Source organism: Olea europaea, unplaced genomic scaffold (assembly GCF_002742605.1).
Source record: "Olea europaea var. sylvestris unplaced genomic scaffold, O_europaea_v1 scaffold1134, whole genome shotgun sequence".
Taxonomy (NCBI): Eukaryota; Viridiplantae; Streptophyta; class Magnoliopsida; order Lamiales; family Oleaceae; genus Olea; species Olea europaea.
The window spans coordinates 188,235-208,320 of record NW_019228724.1 but is presented as its reverse complement, the minus strand read 5'-3'; the positions used below and the strand labels follow the sequence as shown (position 1 = coordinate 208,320).

The following is a 20,086-nucleotide window of genomic DNA, read 5'->3' as shown; positions in this document are numbered from 1 at the left end:
CAATAACTAGTCTGATTGTGCTGAATGACAACTTCATACCCTCTCGTTGTATCTTAAACAAGAGTAGATCAACCAAATGGACACATCCATGGCGAGCCAACTTGGTAATCATCTTCGATATGGTGTAGATATCGTGAGTAATTCCTGGCTGATATGTCACCCAGCTGAAGAACTGCCAAGCTATTTCAGCTGATTTGAAACTCCTAATAAATTTACAAACCAACCGAGTCGTCGAGTTTGCATTTTTCCAGAGGAAACACCTCCTCATATCTTCAATGCTGCAAGGCACCAGCCAAAGCAGCAGGGTCCAACCATGGTTTCAAGTGGGCATTTTTAAACCATTCAAAACCAATGCCCAAAAAAATTAGCAAGCACCGAATTTTCCAATCCCTCGACAGTGCCATCCAAATAAATAAAAAAATTTAACTAAAAAATAATAAAATAATAATAAAAAAAAAAACCTCCTGAGCTGGCTCTTAAGGAGGTTAAGTAACACAACTCCAATATATAACTTGGTGCAAAAAATTCATAAATTAATTAAAAGTGTCTAGAAAATAACAGCCGAGCGAGATGGCAAGTAACTCAGGCAGCTGCACCGACAAAAACCTGTCGGAGAAAAAGATAATCTAAGATCATTTCCAATCTTGCACCAAAATACCAAAAATTGGGACCAGATCTTGCACCAAAAATGGTGCAATGGGATATGGATTGGAGATGCTCTTATCAAAGCCAAAAACAGATAATTCAAAACCACGTAAGTAACATTCATCTAAAATAAGTTGCTTCATTACAATGATGCATCCAGCTTAGTAGGGTTTCTCTCCAATTACATTTCCAGGTGGATTATAAAAACATATTGTTAAACTAGCTTGTTCTTTACTACATGAAGCTTGTGCACACCCTACTTCCACTGATTTCTTCCACACCACCTGCGTGTAAACGCCGCAACGGTGGTCCGGCGCACAAGAATTGTCTGCATAAGTGTAGAACTTCTTCTCCGCCACCCATGTCGCCACTGCAGCCCGTGGCGTTACGGCCATACCACCAGCCCACAACTGGTTGCCGCCGTAGATGCTTTTGGTCAAGTTTGCAAAAGTGCAGTTTTGTCTGTCCCTTTGGTACCTGACCTGGAGGCTGGCAGTTTTGGCTAGCTGCTGGCTCCACTTGAGAGGAGCAACACCCACTTCCGCCCTTGCTTGGTTGTGTGCATCGAGGTACTCTTGGGCGGCGGTCGATGGCGCTGCCGCTGGAGGGGTGGCGCTTTTCGGTGGCGATGGTGGTTGTACAACTTGGGCTGAACAGTAACACGAGGATAAAGCAATCATTACCAGCAGGAGTTTGGCCATCATTTTTCAGCTGTAGTATTTTGGAGGGTTAATTTGGTGGCTGCTATATGAGAAGTGCAAATTTATATATAGATGCGTCACTATATTTGTTTTCTATGGGTAAAAACAGATCATCGGGTAAAATTTCAAGTTGACTATCAAAGTTTTAATTGTTCCAAGTCAGTCACTAAAATTTTTATTTTGTACTAAATTAGGCATTCTGCCACTATAAATCCCTATTTGATAGAAATTAAAATTAAGATTTTAAATTTAAATCAAAATTAATAACAAATTTTAACCATACATTTTATGAAATACACAAATTTTTAATTACACATTTCATTAACTTTTATCAAAATTTACTAAAAATCCGAGTTTTAATATTCACCGAGCTGAAGCCAAATAAATTGTGTACAAACGACACGTTAGTTTGATTTTGACCGTAAATTTAGGCTATTCTTTATTGTATGGGGAAGTAGTACTTCCTCATTTATTGCTTTCATTTATTACATTCATTTGTTGCATCACTGCTTTTTGGAGGTCAGGTTCATGCCCCCCTCCTTCCGTGTATTCTTGATTTTTATGAAATAAATATGGTTGGGGAACCCTTAACCCCCATCGACCTTCCTTGGTGGACCCTAAAAAGTCACTAAGGATGTGTGGATGTCTTTACCAAAAAAAAAAAAAAAAAAAAAAAAAACCTCCATTCACTGTAATCGCGCTTAAGGTCATTGAGCTGCGCAAAAGAAAGGGAGTAATTCACTTCTCAAAATATACCAAATTTTTTGTCTACAAGCTTATACGTCGTTGTCGATGGAGGTGTGCAATGATGCTGTGGACGGAGTCTGAGTCAAGCCGAATTCGAAGAGATCATGAATAATTTGGATTTGGTGCAAAATTGAAACTTTCTTGATTGATTTAAATCGTATATAAACAACTCTCAAAACATATTTTTAATCTGACTAATGTTATTTAGCTCTACTGGGGTTGCAATCCCTGACTTATTTAATTTTATCTTTCATTTAATCTATTATCTTGCGTAATTTTGACTAAAATTGCAATCCCACATTATTCTTTTAACTTTGATAAACAACATAAAATCTAACATGATAACCAGTTTATATTTACAAAAATGATTTGACTTTTTAACCTTTGTGTTTTTACGCCATTAATTGATTGAACTTAAAGTCAAACAAATTAAAGCATAAAAATATCCTTCCCAGTAAAAAATTATAATTGAAGAAAGAGAGAGGGAGATTTTTTTTTTTTAAAACAGGAGTCGAGCACGTGACCATGCTGACTTCTACGGGAAAAACAAGAAATATTGTCCCATATATTAAATGAGCCCACGTGAGCGGTGACATGCTTTTATGATCGCGCACGTGAAACTGACTTTACTCTTCCCTGCCCCAATTTACTGTCAAACCCAAAATTGTTCATTGAAAATGCTACTTGATTTTACTAAATTAAGAAGTTAAATTAGGCAAATAAAATGAATTTCCTGATTTATAGAATGCAGAGATTGTGATCTCTCAAGCTAGTTTAACTTTCTCTCTCTTTTTTGTCCAAAATGATACGAGATCTTACCACATGATAAATCAAGTGGTACAAGTAGCATTTCATATTGCCCGTATGGTAAAAGTTCCCAACGAATTACTAGTTATTCAGAAATTGTTCGATATTGATTTAAATTTAAGTCAAAGTCAATAATTAATTTTAAATACACATTTACAAAATTCACAAATTTTCAATCACACATTTCATCAAATTTTATCAAAATCTACTAAAAAACCTGATTTTGAATGCATAAGTGCATGTCCTCATTACTTGAAGTTCTAACAAGATAAATAATGTACAAAACTGAAATTATTAAGAATTGTCAATACTACTAACTAAATTGACATTTCCAGTAGAAATTTAATCAGCATCACCACCCAACAGTGTAGTGTTTGCAAAGAGATTGTATCCCCTCTAAATACATCTCTGGAGGCGCCCTGCGAATAACTTCTTTTAGAAATACCTGCATAAAAGTCCTCAAAATCGTACTCCCCTTGAGCTTAAGCTCATTCCAAGCTTGAAACATTTCCGGAAAGCTCATCGAAAACATCGTAGCGCCCTCAAACCAATGTTGAAATTCTTAAAAACCAGACATCAGTCTGTGGTACAGCTCACCAGTACTCAAGAAACTTGGGTATTTGCTACATTTGGCATCTGATTGGTTTCCAAGATTTACAGACAAGCAAAATAATTTTATGATCACAGCAAGCAGTCCCTGAAGAATGCATAACTCCCATGTATTTTACGTGCGCAAAGTAATTCCACAACCATATGCCACTTCCAATCTACAAAACTTGAGAAACCGAAATAGATGCTCAAAACAGTTACAGGGTGTACTTGCAGAAAATAAGTATAGTTACAAATTATAGACAAATTAGAACTGTGGTGTACAGATGGAATGTGCGAAACACAGGCATAAACAGCTGAACACATTGATAAACAAAAGGAAGCTATGGTGCAAAGAAAGGCAGCTGGAGCTATGATCTGACAAACCTTATTATCTTACTATCACATTTAACAAATTCATCCATTCCATTCACGAGTTTTTGAGCAATTGAGGACAAATCCCAATTTTTCTTTGAAAGAGTGATAAATAGTTCAGTATCTTAAAAGCCTGAGTTCATGATTGTCCTCATAATATGGAATTTATGATTCTGATGAAAGGCGCGTATCACTCAAATAAATCTCGACTCTCAGTAGTTTGGTTAGAGTTTACAAAAAAAAAAATTATCTACCCATCATTGTACAAAATAGATCTAAATTATGATTAAGATCTCCAAAGTGGCCGAAACCCTTTCCAATGGAGAAAAGCAAAGGAAATACAAATTGCATTTTCCCATTGAGCAAAATTTAAATATAGATCCACAGGAATATAAATGAGGATGCAAAAGTTGTTTTGGAGATACCGTCTTTTCGAAGTTAACTCTATATCCGTCTAGAGCGACTTCCGTCTAACTTTTTATACAATCAATTAAATTTTAGTACCACATGTGGATCCTCTTCTAGTTTTCAATGACTTGTTTTAAATGTTCACATCCAGCATCTATTGTGTTTATTTTAATTTAATTCAATTTTTTTTTATTTTTTTTATTTTTTTTTTTATTTTTATTTTTTTGAGATTTCACCACCAAAAAGGAAATTGGGATAGTGAAAAAAGTTCCTTCTTCTATTCATCCTATTCTAAGGTATTGATCATTGATACTGACAAATAGTTTTCATGTTTTTTTCTTGAGCCAACTCATGATCTAAACAACATTTGTATGCTCAACAATTGCGAAGGTTGCGGGAAGTATTAATTGGGCGGAGAATGAATTTAAACCAACTCTCTCATTTACATCATGATCTTGCATCAATCTCTCAACTCTATCTAATGTGGCTCTGAAGCTTTGAAACCTACGGAGAAACTCTAGCAAGCATGAGCTCATTATTTTTGTCACTATATTTTCAGAAAAATTACAATCACAACTCAATAATGCAAACGTTTTCCATTTTTGTACGTATAAACATTTTCAATTTCAAACAATTCCTTTCTAAGGTTAGGTCACTTCAAACTGAAGAACTAAGATACTCTCTACCTTTCAGAACATCACAGTAATACCTGTTAACAAAGCAACCCCCAGGTAGTCATTACTGACTTGTCAGTTGCCCCCTTAACTCACAATACGCCTTACAAAAACACATAAATGTTTCGGCTTTAGAGGACATTATTGTGATTGACATCTAAGCATCTTCCCTTGTCTCTGTCCTCCAAATCTTTATGTTAAGACCAGAGTACATGATGCTGGTGATTTTTTTTATTATTAAGACTGCAATTGCTGCACAGCTCGTTTTTGAACTGTGATCAGCAGGTTTAAGAAAACCCAACCAAACTTGACCCATAGATTAATATAAGTAACCCAACCCATAAAATTGCAGATGGATTTAGGTCATTTTAACGAGTACCAGATTGCCACCTGTGTAGATTAATATAAAGTAACCCAACCCATAAAATTGCAGATGGATTTAGGTCATTTTAACCAGTACCAGATTGCCACCTGTAATTTACAATACACTAACAGCACAACAAAATTCAAAATAATGAAATAAAGCTTAATTGCAATTGAAACGTTGAATAATAACCAGAATATCCCTGCAGCATTCTGTAGTTGAGAACAAGGTCTTCAGGTTTCTTCCATACATAAGCCCGGACAGTGGCTAAGCTCATGTCAGGAGGTAGCACCTGGGGAATGACCAGAGAAGATCAGTACTTACAGATAAACAAAATGATTCCTCTTTATATCATTTAAGATGTGAGAGGAAGAGGGCGGCACTCAAACATATTTTGTTCCATAAAACAGATATCTAGATTTGGAAAAGGTTCAATGATAATCATGGACCTCATAAACCTTATTAATGCAAGATTAACATTTATAACAACTGAAGGGGGCTATAAAAGAAGGGTCAAAAGGAAATAGAAATGCAATAGAGAGGGAGCACCATAAAAGATTAAATTTGTATTTGGGGTGCCGTAACTTTCGCTAAATTTAATTCAATAGAAACATTTGAGATTTTGTCAACTGCAGGCACCACTTGCTTCAGGTGCTTCTCAAGAAATTATACCTGTGCAGTAGCCATAGGCAAAGATAAAATATTATTTTTAACAATGAGAGAATAATGGATACTGAATGTCTATAACACTTTAAAATTGCCATTTCATGTTTCAAGTATCCAATTAAAGAGCTTGTTTAAGTTTTGACCATTTCAATATGCACGTCTTAGAAAATGGTTCAGTTGTATAACAATTCTGAATATATTTTTTCCATTTTTTATCTATAAATGGAACATTTTCCTCCCAGCATACAAACAGAACCGATAGTATGGAACATGTGAATTTCTCTTTAAATTTATAAATGAGCTTCATTATCACAATCAACTCTGCCGAACTTACCTGGTTATTACACAAGATTTCAATGGAAGGCTTGAGATTTTGCCGAGGTTTGAGTCCAGGTAGGAGAGAAGTATCTCCATCTAGGGGTGGAATCTGACCTCCTGACATCCCTGGAGCAAAGGTTTCATCGACATTCATACTATCTGCTGGCTTATCAAGAACCATCTTTTCTATGACATAGTTGACAACCTACAAAAATAAAATTCAACCTTACATTAAAGAACATCTGCTTGATTTCTAGTTGAGATAACAGTCCATAAAAACAAAAATATATGGCATAATGCAGGTGAAGAAAGCTGACATCCAAATCAATAAAGGTACCCTCCATGGCTTAACCATAAATCTCCATAACAGTTTATTATGGGGGAGAGCCAATATAGAAATCTTCAAGAGCCTCAAGCAAATAGAATCACAACACAGTCCTGATATCCTCCATTATTTAGTGGGAGATCAAAAAAGGAAGAAACTAGGTTGCTGTTTTTGAGGTATAATTGAGTCGATCATAATTCTCTGTAGGGACCTCACATCAAAAACTTGCAGAATTTTAAAATATATGAGCATGAGCTTTTGGGTGGGGCAACTAAAATAATGATCTTACATCATCACTACTCTGCCGAAGTTCTGTTCACATATAATTGGTGTATACAGAAACTATGTAAAAGGCCTATTGCTAACACCCCGTTCATGTCGAAAAGTTTAAAACACAAGAAGAGTGTAATTCAGTCATAAACAAAAATTCTTGAGCATATCTTTATTTTATTAGACAAAAAAGAAGAAGCAATAGTTGGTGTCCACTTTAAACAACAAATCACAACCATGGTGTGTGGACAATATCTTTTTTGCAGAGTTGACTAGAGTGCAGATAGGTGAGAAATATATAAAAGATGCTAATGAATTATTAAACTAGATTTTATCTAAAAACCCCTACCAAATTTCACTTGTCAAGCCAGAAATGACTGATGACTAAGCCCCTTTTCACATCCATTAAAATGAGGTTTTTGGGAAAAATAAGTTCTAGAATACTGGTTTTTTGGAGAATGTGTGATTAAAAAGTAAAAAAAATTTTGAATTTACGTGCAAATATTTTATGAGAAAAAAAGAGTTTTGATCTAATGAATGCCAAACAGGGGCTAAATATATGTAATATCAAAAAATAATTAATAATTAAGGAAGTAAAATATGTTTTTGATATTTTAAACAAAGATATGAGATAAATAACATGACCTAAAATTTGAGAAAAAAATTTATAATACTTTGTTTCCGACTTTTATAACACGGAATATGTTCTTTCTGTTAAATTCAATAGCTTGTTCACAACGACCTTAAGATACAAGAATAATACAATTTTCTTAATTAATGAAATATATTTTAAATTCCTTCATGAATAGATATTAAACAGGGAGTGGGGAGGGAGAGAGAGAGTGTGTGATTCTGTGCACGTGTTATATTTACATAAGGTATATGCATAACTTTGCAACAAGAAACATTGAAAGCATAACAAAAAGCAATCAACCAAATAACATTAACTATTTACCAAAAAAAATACTTTCTATGAACGATATTATCAACAATTTTGCTTATCTTATCAAATCTTCAATACTTGTAACAATAATCTTTGCTTAAAGAAATAAGTGATACGTAAATGTTGTTAGTATGTGTTTTATTTTTACAACAAATATTTAGAAGAAGATAAGCCATGAGTGCAATTTATATTTCATTTCCTAGTTATTATTTATAGAATAATATTACTTGAAAGATTAACCAATTCTAACTTCTAGTTATAGGTTTTTGCTGATTACTCCCATTTAATTTACAAGTAGCCTCAAAACCTCTTCCAATTTGGCAATCTTGACAACTTTCTGAACGATTGATGGAACAGTCAGGGCAGTATAAGCTTAAAAAACTGTTACAAATGGACCTATATACCACCGAACTCATTTACACAAAGGTGAACCTAATAAGGGACTGAATGACTGAGATCAACCCTATAATCAATGCTGTCAACACCGAAAATTAAATGTTTCAGTACTAGGTGTACTAGGTGTACACAAAGTAGTCTAAGCCTACAATGTTACAGTTCTTACTTTATGGATTCTCAAAATTCGAGGGGCGCTAAGTTTTCCTTGCTTAATGATCTGTAAAGTAGAACCTTCACATGGGTGCAAATAGAAGCTGCATCTGTAGACATTGAGAAAATTTACATGTAACGGACGAAAATAGGTCTTCATAGACAATGAACTACAGGGCATATAAAAACAAGTGCACGTCCAAATACACACACACAAACAGAAAGAGAGAGAGAGAGACTGCTGAAAGAATTCAAAATAAAAATATGAGAATGAAAAAAAGATTCAGATAAAAGAATTTAAGAGGGACAAAATCCAACATATAACAAACAAAAGCAACATATAAACTTACTCGAAAATTTCAGTTTCCACACAGAGACTTTAATGCTCAATGAGGAGCAAATAATGAACTTAAGAGGAAACTAAGATGGTATTTGAAAGTTGTCCATGATTTTCGACACATTTTGTGGATGCCTCCCAGAATTCTTACATATCGAGTTCAATAATTGCAAAGTTCTAGAAACATTCAGATCAAAAGAAATTTTATGAATTTAGGGAAGTCTTCATGTATATTACTTGGTATTTTCCCTGGGGGGAAGGCGATTATACAACACACAGTCAAGAACCCACCACGGAAAATCTTTCTCATCTTCAGTTCCATATAGTTCGGTAATTTTCTTTCTCCATGGACCTCCGTGAGAGCCCTCTGTAATAACAGGAGGAGGGGAAGCTGCTGAAAATTCAAATGGTGGATGCACTGTGGAATCATTTTCTGCATTACCATCAACATCAACTCTAGATAAGGATATAGTCCTTGTGGACATATCCTTCCCAGACAGAATTCCTCCATTTGGTGAAGCTTGAGATCCAAATCTTTGCTTTCTTTTTGTTAACCAACAGGCCAACAGGCCTTTAAGGGTTTCGTGTGCCAAATTAACCTACATAATCATATGGGTCAACTACAGTTATTTTATATTAAAGCAAACAGAAACATATCTAAACTATAAAAGCTTAACAAAATATTCAGCCTAAAATTACATACCAATTTTCATTTCAAGTCAAGTAAATACTTCGAAAAGTTACAACTAGTTTGTGGAATCCAAAACCTGACAACTAAATGAATGCAAGGCGCAACTGAAGCAAATGCTACCACCAGCCTAGAATAAATAGGCCAAACATAAATTTGAAATTTGAAAGTTAACATACTAAACCATACAAGTATAGACAGGTGTACTTGGAAATTTGAGGGTACCTAAACCTCAAAGGAAGTACATACAGTACTACTAAACATAGATTTCAGACAAACAATTCAATAGGAAAGACAAGTTTTACATGGAGCAATCAAAGATGATCCAATTGTTGATACCTTGTCATCCTCAGGTTTCCCAGCAATGTTGAGATCAGCAGAATACATTTCAGCAGAAAAGCATTGTGGCATTTCTAAATTCACTGACAAACTTCCAAACCTACTATCCACAGAGTACCACGAAGGAATGCTTACCTAAATCAGAAAAATAGGTCATAACAATGCTAAGAAAAATATTGTTGGACATAGCCATTATCAGGTAGTGATCCTCACCATCTCAAATAGGTCTTCCTTTTTCTGCTCAAATGAAACCTAAAACAGCAAAATAAAATAAGTTAAAACAGATAGCAAGAATATACAGGATGTCCTGAGTACATGTTATATTATAAAGCATGTTGTCAACCAATCGTGGTGCTACCCACTCCCACTTCCCAGAGACAGTCATGAATTTGGAAATAATTAGCTTATTTATACTCTAATGGCAGCATTCAGAAATACACTACTAACCTCTCCATAGTTTTCAATCACCACACCCCTTGTGATTTCCCATAACTTCACTGAGCCCGTAGCGTCCTAGGAGATGCACAATCCAGATATCAGTTGAAATAACCTAATTCCCAAGCAGTAAAACAAGAAGCATGGGAAATCAAGGGAAAAAGAAATTATGTATTTGCTAACAAAAGGCAACAAGATGATTTTACCTTAGTTAGGACATGTCTTTTATTGTTTAAAATCTCATGCTGCACAATTCCAGGAATTCCAGGAATGCTCAAGGATGGTTCTCTATAAACAGGAACCTGCACCATCATCAATTGTCAGTAGCATCAGTTTGCAAATTATTCTCCCAACCTCTATAAAGGAAAATGACCAAACAAAAGAAAACGATGGACAAGAAAGCCAACTTCATAAAATATGAATCTTAAATGGATATAACTAAATGTTTTTCAATAGTAACTTAAGTTCACTTGAAAACCTAACAGAAAGGAACAATTCAGAAGACAGCTCATGCATGTGGACAACGGCTATTTTTTTCATTAATTTTGACTCAAGCACCTTTATTCTTATGTCCATTACAGATGCCATTTCATGGAACTCAGAAATCACGATTCCCACTACCCATTTCAATCTTCTTATTTTTTGCCTCCAACTAGGCTCCTCAATTAAATGTACTTCCTCCTCAACTCCCCATTTGGTCCTTCTATAAAGTTGAACTCCTCAACTTTAAAAGTTTCTTTTGAAGCTCAAAATTTCCAACTGTGTTCCAACTTCATGTGCAGCTGTGCTCAGAAATAATAACTTTTCAAAGAAATAAGGAAACCATGTGAATTTTTACTAAACCAACTAATCAATTCTATTGCAATATTTAGAAAATTCAAATTAAAATGTTCTTTTCAATTTCTCATTGGCAATATATAATCTACAAATCATAGACAGATAAAAAAACGTGTAGGTCTGTTTTCTATGTGATGTGTCTTCTGTTTATTTTTGTTATGTTGAGCATGCTTAACGGAAATTCTGTATTTTTAGAGCTTCATAGGAGAAATCATTGTTGCCCAAAATCATTTTCAACTGCACATTGTATGGGACAGATAACTTGTGAATTATAGAAGTTGGGAACTCGATGATCCTTAACTGCCCAATATTAGAGGACAAGATTGTGATGAAAACCATAATATCCTAACTAATTCTTTGACATCTAATTTATTGACTTCTGGTCCAAAGATATCCTATTCTACGTCTCTGTTGCTGACCGTTATAACTTGTCCATATTTTCATTGCAAAGAAAGAGCTCTTTCTGTCCAGATTTAGTCAATCAAAAAAAGGTAGGGCAAAGCTCTTAAGCAGAGAGAACTGGTTCAACTACAGACTTCTTACATTTATAATTGGACTAAAACTTCAAGATATAAATACAAAACTAGGGGTGAAGTAACTCACAGGTGTAGATCCCTCCAGCGAAACCCTTGCCCTGGAAAAGGACAAGTTCCCAGCCAAGAAAGAACCACCTTTTTGGAAAACTTTCAGGGGATTATGTGGTTCAGCTGGCCATCTATGTACAGAAGAATCTGATGTGGCAACCCATACACCATCATCATGCAATCCCAATTGCAAAATAGGATGTTCCTCAGTACAAAGTAGAACACTCTCTCTTGTTGACAAGTCTGTCAAATATAACTGAGTACAAACACAAAGCTTCAAAAAGATTGACAATGTAGTTATAATATGCGGAATGTTGATCTTCATATTGGTTGAGTTGTTAAATTCACTTACAGAAAGGTCTCTTCCACCACTATAAACATGGCTAAATGTTGGATTACTAGCAAGTGCCCAGATAGAATCTGTGTGCACAGCATAAGAATGCACACATCGCTGTTGACCAAGATCCCATAGCCTACCACAATTTAAGCACAAAAAGCCAAATACATAAAGAATAACAAACAATATTATCTGCGTAACCGCAAGATGCCACCTTCATATGTGTACAAACAAAGAAAACCAATTAAGAAATTGAAAAAGCACGGCATTTGCACAGGGGCATAATCACCTTTCTTGGAAGATAAAATGAGCCTGAACTACTGATCAAATACAGAGAACGTTTTATGCAAAAAAAAGAGCATTTAAATAACACCATCAAAAACTAGAACCAGGCACTAAACTGTTGAACAAAAATTCAAGCCTGGTCCAGTAATAATAATTTTCTAGGCACAATTTTGGTAAAGCAATCCCCAGAGAATAGTCATTCAGCGTGTATTTTTTAGTTTGTCAAAGCAATCGGAGTCTTTTAGATCTAACCATGATAACCAGTGTCAAACCATACACATCCCTAACGACTTTCAAAAAATTTCTCAGAGTATAATAAAACATGTTCCAAATCTTCTGCTGTTGGAATTCAATCATGATATCTTATTAATATAAAATTTCCTATAGGAAACAAAAACAAGAAGTTGCAGGGCAATGTTATATCTATCTGATGCTGACTCGCGTAGATGCTTTCATTGATAACTAGTCACTTGTAAGCATGCATGCATACCTGATCATAGAATCAGAAGATCCAGATAAGCAGAATCTGCAAATGAAAGAGGAAAAACATTAATATTTGCTTTGTTGAAAACAGGAGAACTTTGGATTCAAAGATCTACATTAGTAGACAAGATGCCCTCAAATAATTTTCCCTTTTTCTTTTTTTGGCGAGTGTGGGGTGGTGGGGGGTTTGCGATCCATCTAAGTAATATCAATAGGAATATGAGCTTCCCATTTTCCATTAAAAGTAGCAAAGTGTAGAACTCTCATATATTTTCTACATCTGTCCTGTAAACTGGAAAGGATGACCGACTAAAACAAATAGCCTGGACATTGTTGTCCCAGTCTAAACCTTCCCTCTTAAGCATGGTTTTTTGTTTAATATTAGTAGAAGAAATACCAGATATAATAAAGATCACAGAACTCAGAAATTAAATGTGCACTCAAAATTTAGAATAAAGTTAGAACTAGCATTTTTAAACACAATGTTTATGCATTTTTTCTAAATCCTTGAGGAATTATCAATATATTATCCTCTCAAATAAAAAACATCAACGATTTGGTAATTATATAGCTAAAACATGCAAGTCCACATTTCAGCTGAACATGAGCATTTAACCATCATTATATTTTCGTGAGCATTATAACTTCAATGTCAATCAAGGTCCATACGAAACCACAGCTAAACTAAAACACTGTACAACAAACCTTCCAGTTGAATCCAACAGCAGTGCTCTTATATTATCAGTGTGTCCTTTAAGCTTCATCGTCTTACAACCAGTTCTTGGGTCCCAGACACGCACAACCTATAAGATATAAAAAAATTGTAGCACAGTTATGAGGCAATCCAGAGATCATTTTATCATATGTAAATGGATAAGAACACAAAGATACATGCATTAACGACTCCTTTAGCACTACAGAAACCACTAGATTGAACAATTGAGAAAAAACTCATTACCAGAAAATACCTTCTCAGTTCCACCAGAAACAAGAAGTGTTCCCTGGTCATTTGCAGCCAATGCATAAACTGACTCTTTATGACCTTTTGCAGCAATGGGAACATATCCTTGAGACTGGGTAGCATTCTGAGAACTATTAATGCTTAACTTGATAGGTTGTAGACCGTTACAGGGTAAAGAAGATTCCAAACTGTTCACACTGTTTGAGCACTCATCTTCAGCTGCATCATTTGACTTGGAGAGGGGAGCAAGGGCAGCTTCAAGATCCCATATGAAAACCTCCCCACCAAGACCTCCAGAAGCAACAATATTGCTCTGTGATACAAAATAGAGTAAAACGATCATAAACTGATGTCAGGAAAACATACAAGGCAACAATATGCTCTTCGATACAAGATTCTGTAAAAGGTTACATTTTTTTCAGCTGCAGCAAGGCAAGTGACATAGTCAGAGTGCTGACGAAATGTCCTAGTACAAGTTCCATCAGACAAGAAATTCCATGCCTGATCATGTCAACCAAATAAAAACAAATGAGTATAAAAAATGATTTTGATATATATTGAGACATGAACACGGACATCACACAAACCTTAACAGTGGTATCTGAGGAACAGGAAACTAATGTGTTACCACCGGCAAGAACAGCATCATTTACCTGTATAGCCAAGAGATGCAAAAGTTAATGCCAAGATGTGCAAAACTATAACATAGAGAGCAGAATTAAAGGACAGAATTAAATAACAGTTTCTTGGAAACATGTCCTACAATAGATAATGAGCACCTCAATTTGATATTATAATATTTCTCGGGGTGTCAGTCAGGTAATTAAATGTGCTTAAATGGATATGAAGTTAGAAAGGATACTCATCAGTAAGCCCTCACAATGAAGCAATACATGAAACAGAAGTAATAGGATAGTCTAGAGATGGCTAGTATCATATTTTTGGCTGAAATCTATGATCTATCAGAACCAAAAGTACAGTTGAGAGGTATGGTGAAAGAAATGAAGACCAAAGTTTGTCAGAAAAGCCAGCTGAAAACATTAACCTCCAAAGGAAATATAGAGAGATGAAAAATGAGAAAAGCAAAGAACAGAATGAGTGTACCCAATCCACATGCGACTCAAATGTAGCTGACCATGCAGCAGCATCTTCAGCCAATGCCCATCTCTTTAACGTGCCATCACGGCTCCCAGTGAAGAGATAATCACACTCATCTTGTCCCAATGAATTCAGTAGAGACAGGCAGTTTATGCCTGCACAGTGCTGCAAATAGCGGAAATGCACAACAGAAGAGACGGCAAAGATTAGTATCCAATCAGCAGTAGCATATACATTGTATATGTGGTGATAAGTACTTCCATAGCCTTTGAGGACCACTTTTTTATTAGCAATGAAATGGGTCAACAAGAACATATGTAAATGAATCTCGACGCAAATAAATGTCATGTAAATGGGGGAACATAAAGCTAAGGCCTTTACAAGACCAAGTATCATTGGAAGTGGTCATTACTAAATTTACTTCTGCACAATCCATATCACATGCAAAAAATTCAAGTAACTGGGGCTTTTAAATTCTTACAAAAAGGACTGCACAAACTATTTCATTTCTCATCAAAAGACACATGTAATTAACTGTGTCTTACAGTCAAGATCTCTTAGAACTTAAAAATAGCAAAGAGATTCTACTTTCTTGTTTAGAGGAAGAAAAAAATAGAGATAACATTTCACTGCTGCACAGACACACTGACATACTATCATCATATGAAATATTAATAATGCTATACTTTTCTTCTCATTCGTGTCAAATATAGTGAAACCAAGTGCAACCCACTATCAACATGAAGTCAATAATGCAAGCAGGCATTCTAGTTCTATCAGTCTTCACAGATTTGGACATAACTGCAGTGAATAGAAGGTATCCCAAAAGTTCCATAAATGATTTAAAATAAGTTGATTCCCTCAAATGCCTAAGATTTGCATTTCCTCAAAACCCCAAAATAAGCGTACAAAATAGGGAAATGAAACAAATGCTATGATAGATACAATACAAGCTTATGAACAAGCATATAGGAAATGGAGCAAAATATCCCTGCTATCCACACCAAATGCAAGTGGTAAGCAGATTATTGGCAAATAGAAACAACATATGCTTTAACTGTTCTTTCGCATTCAAATTAATTGGTTGCTATGCATAGGAGTTACATATAGAAAAATGGAATCAGATACAATAATGAAAATGTTGCAATAAGAGATAATGGCACGTGTATATATGGAGGTCGAGGGAGAACTGGAAGGGAAGTATAAAACAATCAATATAATATTTATAGAGAAATTCTCCAGTAACTGAAGGTAAGAGAACGAAAGGTTTTTTTTTATCTGATTTGCTTTACCTTTTATTTTTCTTTGCCAGGGAAGCGTATGAAAGAAAGCACTCAAAAATTACATAGTGATCAATGAAGAATTTAAACAAAGAATCACCTTGGTATCATCTGCACCATTCAGCACATAAGTCAACTTCTTCTCTTTTCGAGGACGGAGCGAATTTGATGTGTTCCCTGCACTGCCCACTCGTTGCATCATAGAAATCCCTAGAGCAGAAGTAGACAAAATAATTACAATGTAACTGTATCTTGATCTTGACTTTGAGGATGGAACTTCTATTACCTTCACATATTAATTAAACAAAAGACTGCCAATTTCTTTTAGAGCAGAGGTATGAGTGATGAGGATCGAGGAAAATGCATAAGCCACCAACGCGGTCATTGATTCTTGGATGTGCATGTGCTTAAATATTTGATTATGTCATTCTTGCATTAAGAAAGGCAGTTGGTTGGACAGTTTGAGGCACAAAAAACCAAGACCTGGCTCTATGACATAGAATATATTTGTAATTGATGATGCTAAAAAACCAAGCATTTACTCTAGGTCCCCTTGATTATATTCCTTTCCTTTTCTTCCTTCCGGAAGATCCTTCACTTGACTTAAACCACATAAAATACACAGTAACTAAAAGATAATAGCATCGATGTACTAAAGAAGTCCTGAGCAGATAACAACTATCATAGGATTACACCCCAATTTAGCAGAATGTCCAAAATTATAAGATTGGTGGTGAGGATCATGCAGATAGGAATGTCAGAAGTACAACAGTATAGAACAGATAGCAACCTTATAAAAAGTCACATTCAACCAAGTGAATTTACTAAGCCACATCCAGCACCGCATCTAGAATCGAGCTCATGTAGAAATTAGTTCTAACCAAGTCAACTATGAACATGATGAACAACTAAGCCCTTGTTTGAGCGCCCTTTTTTGGATTCATAGATTTTGGAAGAGTGATTTTTGGAGAATGTGTGGTTAAAAAGTAGGGAAAGATTTTGAGTTTATGTGTAAAATTATTTTATTGAAAGAATGTAGGGTTTGAAATTAGTTTTGAGAAAAATGAGTTTTGGAAAAATGGGGTTCAAACAAGGGCTAAATAAATTATTTGACCTCTGAACAGTGATAAATACTTGGTAATTATATTCCCTGGCTCTCAAATAATTATATTATATACTTTTACTAAGAGTTTTACCATGATAATAAAATATGAACAATTTCTATGACTTATTTTGTAGACATCTTGTATCTAATATAAAGTAGATCATCAGATTCAAAAACTATACATTCATTATGCATTTCAAAATTCTAGAAAGACAACACCCACCTAAAGGCAGGAAGAGATATACTAACAAGTAACAATGTCACTCAGAACTGTTTATTCATTAAAAACACCAAACACTAACGTCTCTGATGGTAAATATCACCCACTTACATTAGAAAATTATAAAACTAACAAAGCTGAGGTCAAACTTCTTATATATCTAAAGATGGTCACCCTAAATTTAGAGCAACACGAAACCAAACTCTCTAATTTATCAAGTAGAAACTTTTACTTTATTCCATCTCTACAGTTCCACTAACAATGTCGATCCAACACCAGTCCATCCTTCCCTCTAACTTTTGATTGACGTTTGCAAGTACTACTCATTTGCCAGTCTTCATGAGCCAAATACGAAGCAACCGAAAAAGAAGAAACTAATCTAGAGATGAGCCACCTTCAAGGTAAAGGCCAACAATATGAAACATGAACACTATCACAAAATAAGTATATAAATAATAAAATCGGTATGTCAGATCTGTAAACTGCACGATTTGCCTGCAAACTGCTTCTTGAACTCTTCTGGAACAACAATTATTATCCAGCTCATAGTAAAGTTCCCTTTGCATCCTCTATATGTCTTTTTAATTTTTATCAAGTTTGCCAACCTTTCTTAGTGTAATCTGTCATCTCCTCCCGTCATCGTAATCAAATGAATTAGATAGAGTATATAAAAACAGCAAATGAAAGATTGTGAATTCACCCCAAATTTCTTATAACTGCCATTCGTGGTGAAGTTTCATTTTTCCTTTTCGTTACTTCATAACCATTTTCCCACCACAGTATAATTTTGTACCAGAAAGTGGAGGAAAAACAGATGCTCCAACATTCAATTTCAAATAATGGACTCATATGTACCTCAAACAGCAGACCTTGCTGTAAAATATCAGTCTCCAGTCCGTCAAATATATCCATGATTATTGTTATTGTCATCGGCATTAACATCATCTATTTTTACTTAAAGCATTTATGATATTCTCTCCGAGATTCAATTGGCATCTCACACTATAATTAATTCTATAAAAAGAAAGTATAAGTGAAACAGCTAAAATTTACATTTTCAAACCAAATATCTATTTTGATACATACTAAGAAAAAGTATTATATGCGTATACTGATGGTTATACCCTAGAAGTTCCACTATAAAGGAAATCAGAATCAATCCAAAATCAAATTTATGTACACTTATTCAACAAATTCCAGATAAATCAGAACAAATATTAAACTAGCTTTTTATCATTTTTTTCAACTGTGTGTTCTCGGATTTTATCAAGGTTTTCCCCCAGAATAATTGAAAAATGACTGGAATTACCAACAAGATACTTATTCGAGTTGAAAATAAGATCAGAGTTGAAGCCCGGTGAAATTCATAAATAGCTAAGAAATTGATTAAATTCAGAGTCTGAGAATAGTCTTCCGACCCTCTGAATGGAATGTGGCATGCGCTTGTTTATCTGATTGTGGTGAGCATTAAAGTCTGGGAGCTGGTATGATCGCGATAGAATGTTCCACCCATTTCTTTCTCCAAATACGAGTAAATAGAACAAAATAAAATCCAAATAAAGGGACGAGTGAGCACAAAATCACCTTCACCGAAGAAGTTGACGACGAAATTTGCCGCAACCGTAGAAGTAAGAGGATAGAGTAGACGCGGCGAGAATCCGAGAAATATAATTGGCTGGCAGGAAAACTAGCGAATCGGAGGGGAGCGGTGGCGGAGGAAATCCTTTTGACCTTTTCTTTTAGAAATAAACGATTTCGGTTGACACTTGTAATAATTATTTAAAATATAAAAATTTCAGTTTTGACACAAAATAAATACAATATATAATTTAAATTTTCATTTCATGTCTACGGCCTGTTTGTACCATATTTATTGCCTATTTTAATGGAAAAATTGACCGCCGGCTCTAATCACCTACTGACAACCAACCTGCTAATTTATTGTACTTCTATGACAAATAGATCTTTACTTTCCCCATTTGCCCTTCTGCTGTGTCTTAAAATAAAGACAATTTTCACGTGAAGAGAGATGTTTCGACCCGAGCAACGTCAAAGAGGAAGAACACTTCGGCGATTCTCTTGCTTTTCAAACCCTCAACATTCGGCGACCGTCATTCTGTAGCGCACCATCTTCTCTACACCGTGACTGTGACATATCACGGTAGATTTGGCTTGTGCTATATCCTCCACCAGCACTTTTGCAATTTGTCAATCGTGAAATCGCACCACGCCGTCCCCAATTCTCGCTCATTTCGCTTGGGTTACAGGTGCTAATCCCACGCCAACGCTGTTACCGTTTCCATTTCGAGGCTATGTTCAACCCCATGGATCTATATTCCATTTAGGTGAGCCTATGATTTTTCCTGATTTAGGTTCTGCTATCACATTTTCCTCTTTTCACCACCTCATTCTTGCTTCTTGCAGATAGGCTACGGCCCTCAACCTGGGTCCTCCGCTGCACCCGAATCCGCTGTCGAGGAAGGGTCCAAGAAAAATACGAGATGGAAGCCGACCGAGAGGATAACATTCATTGCCTCTTGTGAAACCACCATTGCCAAATGCCATCGGCATGGAAGGTGTTTCACGAAGCATGGCTTGGAGCGCGTCATTGCGTTATTCAATTCATCATCCTGCCACAACTGGACCAAACAACAGCTACGCAATCGTTAGGATGTAATGCGTCGCGAGTGGAAGCGTCTCTCCAAACTTCTGTCCAGTAG

At 35.3% G+C, this 20,086-nt stretch overlaps 2 protein-coding genes across 7 annotated transcripts; both read right to left on the bottom strand.

The window, feature by feature from the left end:
* Positions 1 to 740: 740 nt before the first annotated feature.
* Positions 741 to 1,405, bottom strand: LOC111373456 (STS14 protein-like). The gene has a single exon (XM_022995993.1). It carries the CDS (start codon positions 1,347 to 1,349, stop codon positions 807 to 809), a length of 543 nt encoding a protein of 180 aa, XP_022851761.1. The 5' UTR covers positions 1,350 to 1,405; the 3' UTR covers positions 741 to 806.
* Positions 1,406 to 3,067: 1,662 nt separating this feature from the next.
* On the bottom strand, positions 3,068 to 19,129 carry LOC111373455 (WD repeat-containing protein 48-like). Of its 6 annotated transcripts, none has more exons than XM_022995989.1 (18): positions 18,951 to 19,127; positions 16,142 to 16,251; positions 14,768 to 14,926; positions 14,251 to 14,316; positions 14,075 to 14,164; positions 13,671 to 13,976; positions 13,408 to 13,505; positions 12,710 to 12,745; positions 11,950 to 12,070; positions 11,617 to 11,871; positions 10,383 to 10,478; positions 10,189 to 10,254; positions 9,955 to 9,993; positions 9,742 to 9,876; positions 8,952 to 9,313; positions 8,394 to 8,487; positions 6,310 to 6,498; positions 3,068 to 5,601 (listed from the first exon to the last, which is right to left on the bottom strand). In XM_022995989.1, exons 2-18 carry the CDS (start codon positions 16,241 to 16,243, stop codon positions 5,452 to 5,454), a joined length of 2,364 nt encoding a protein of 787 aa, XP_022851757.1. In that variant the 5' UTR covers positions 16,244 to 16,251; positions 18,951 to 19,127; the 3' UTR covers positions 3,068 to 5,451. The 6 variants fall into 6 exon arrangements, 4 of the variants coding, with proteins under 4 accessions (XP_022851757.1, XP_022851759.1, XP_022851758.1 ...); XM_022995991.1 differs by having other exon boundaries at positions 11,617 to 11,853; positions 18,951 to 19,126; XM_022995990.1 differs by lacking the exon at positions 18,951 to 19,127 and adding an exon at positions 18,785 to 18,944.
* Between the last annotated feature and the right edge of the window lie 957 nt (positions 19,130 to 20,086).

What these genes read in the sequence shown, in the direction of transcription:
- LOC111373456 (XM_022995993.1), bottom strand. Translation starts at nt 1,349, where the DNA reads ATGATGGCCAAACTCCTGCTGGTAATGATTGCTTTATCCTCGTGTTAC.
- LOC111373455 (XM_022995989.1), bottom strand. Translation starts at nt 16,243, where the DNA reads ATGATGCAACGAGTGGGCAGTGCAGGGAACACATCAAATTCGCTCCGT. An exon ending in ATGGTGCAGATGATACCAAG is followed by an intron (nt 14,927 to 16,141) that starts GTGATTCTTTGT and finishes CGCTATTTGCAG; the next exon opens with CACTGTGCAGGCATAAACTG. An exon ending in TCTTCTGATTCTATGATCAG is followed by an intron (nt 12,071 to 12,709) that starts GTATGCATGCAT and finishes AAATTGTGGTAG; the next exon opens with GCTATGGGATCTTGGTCAAC.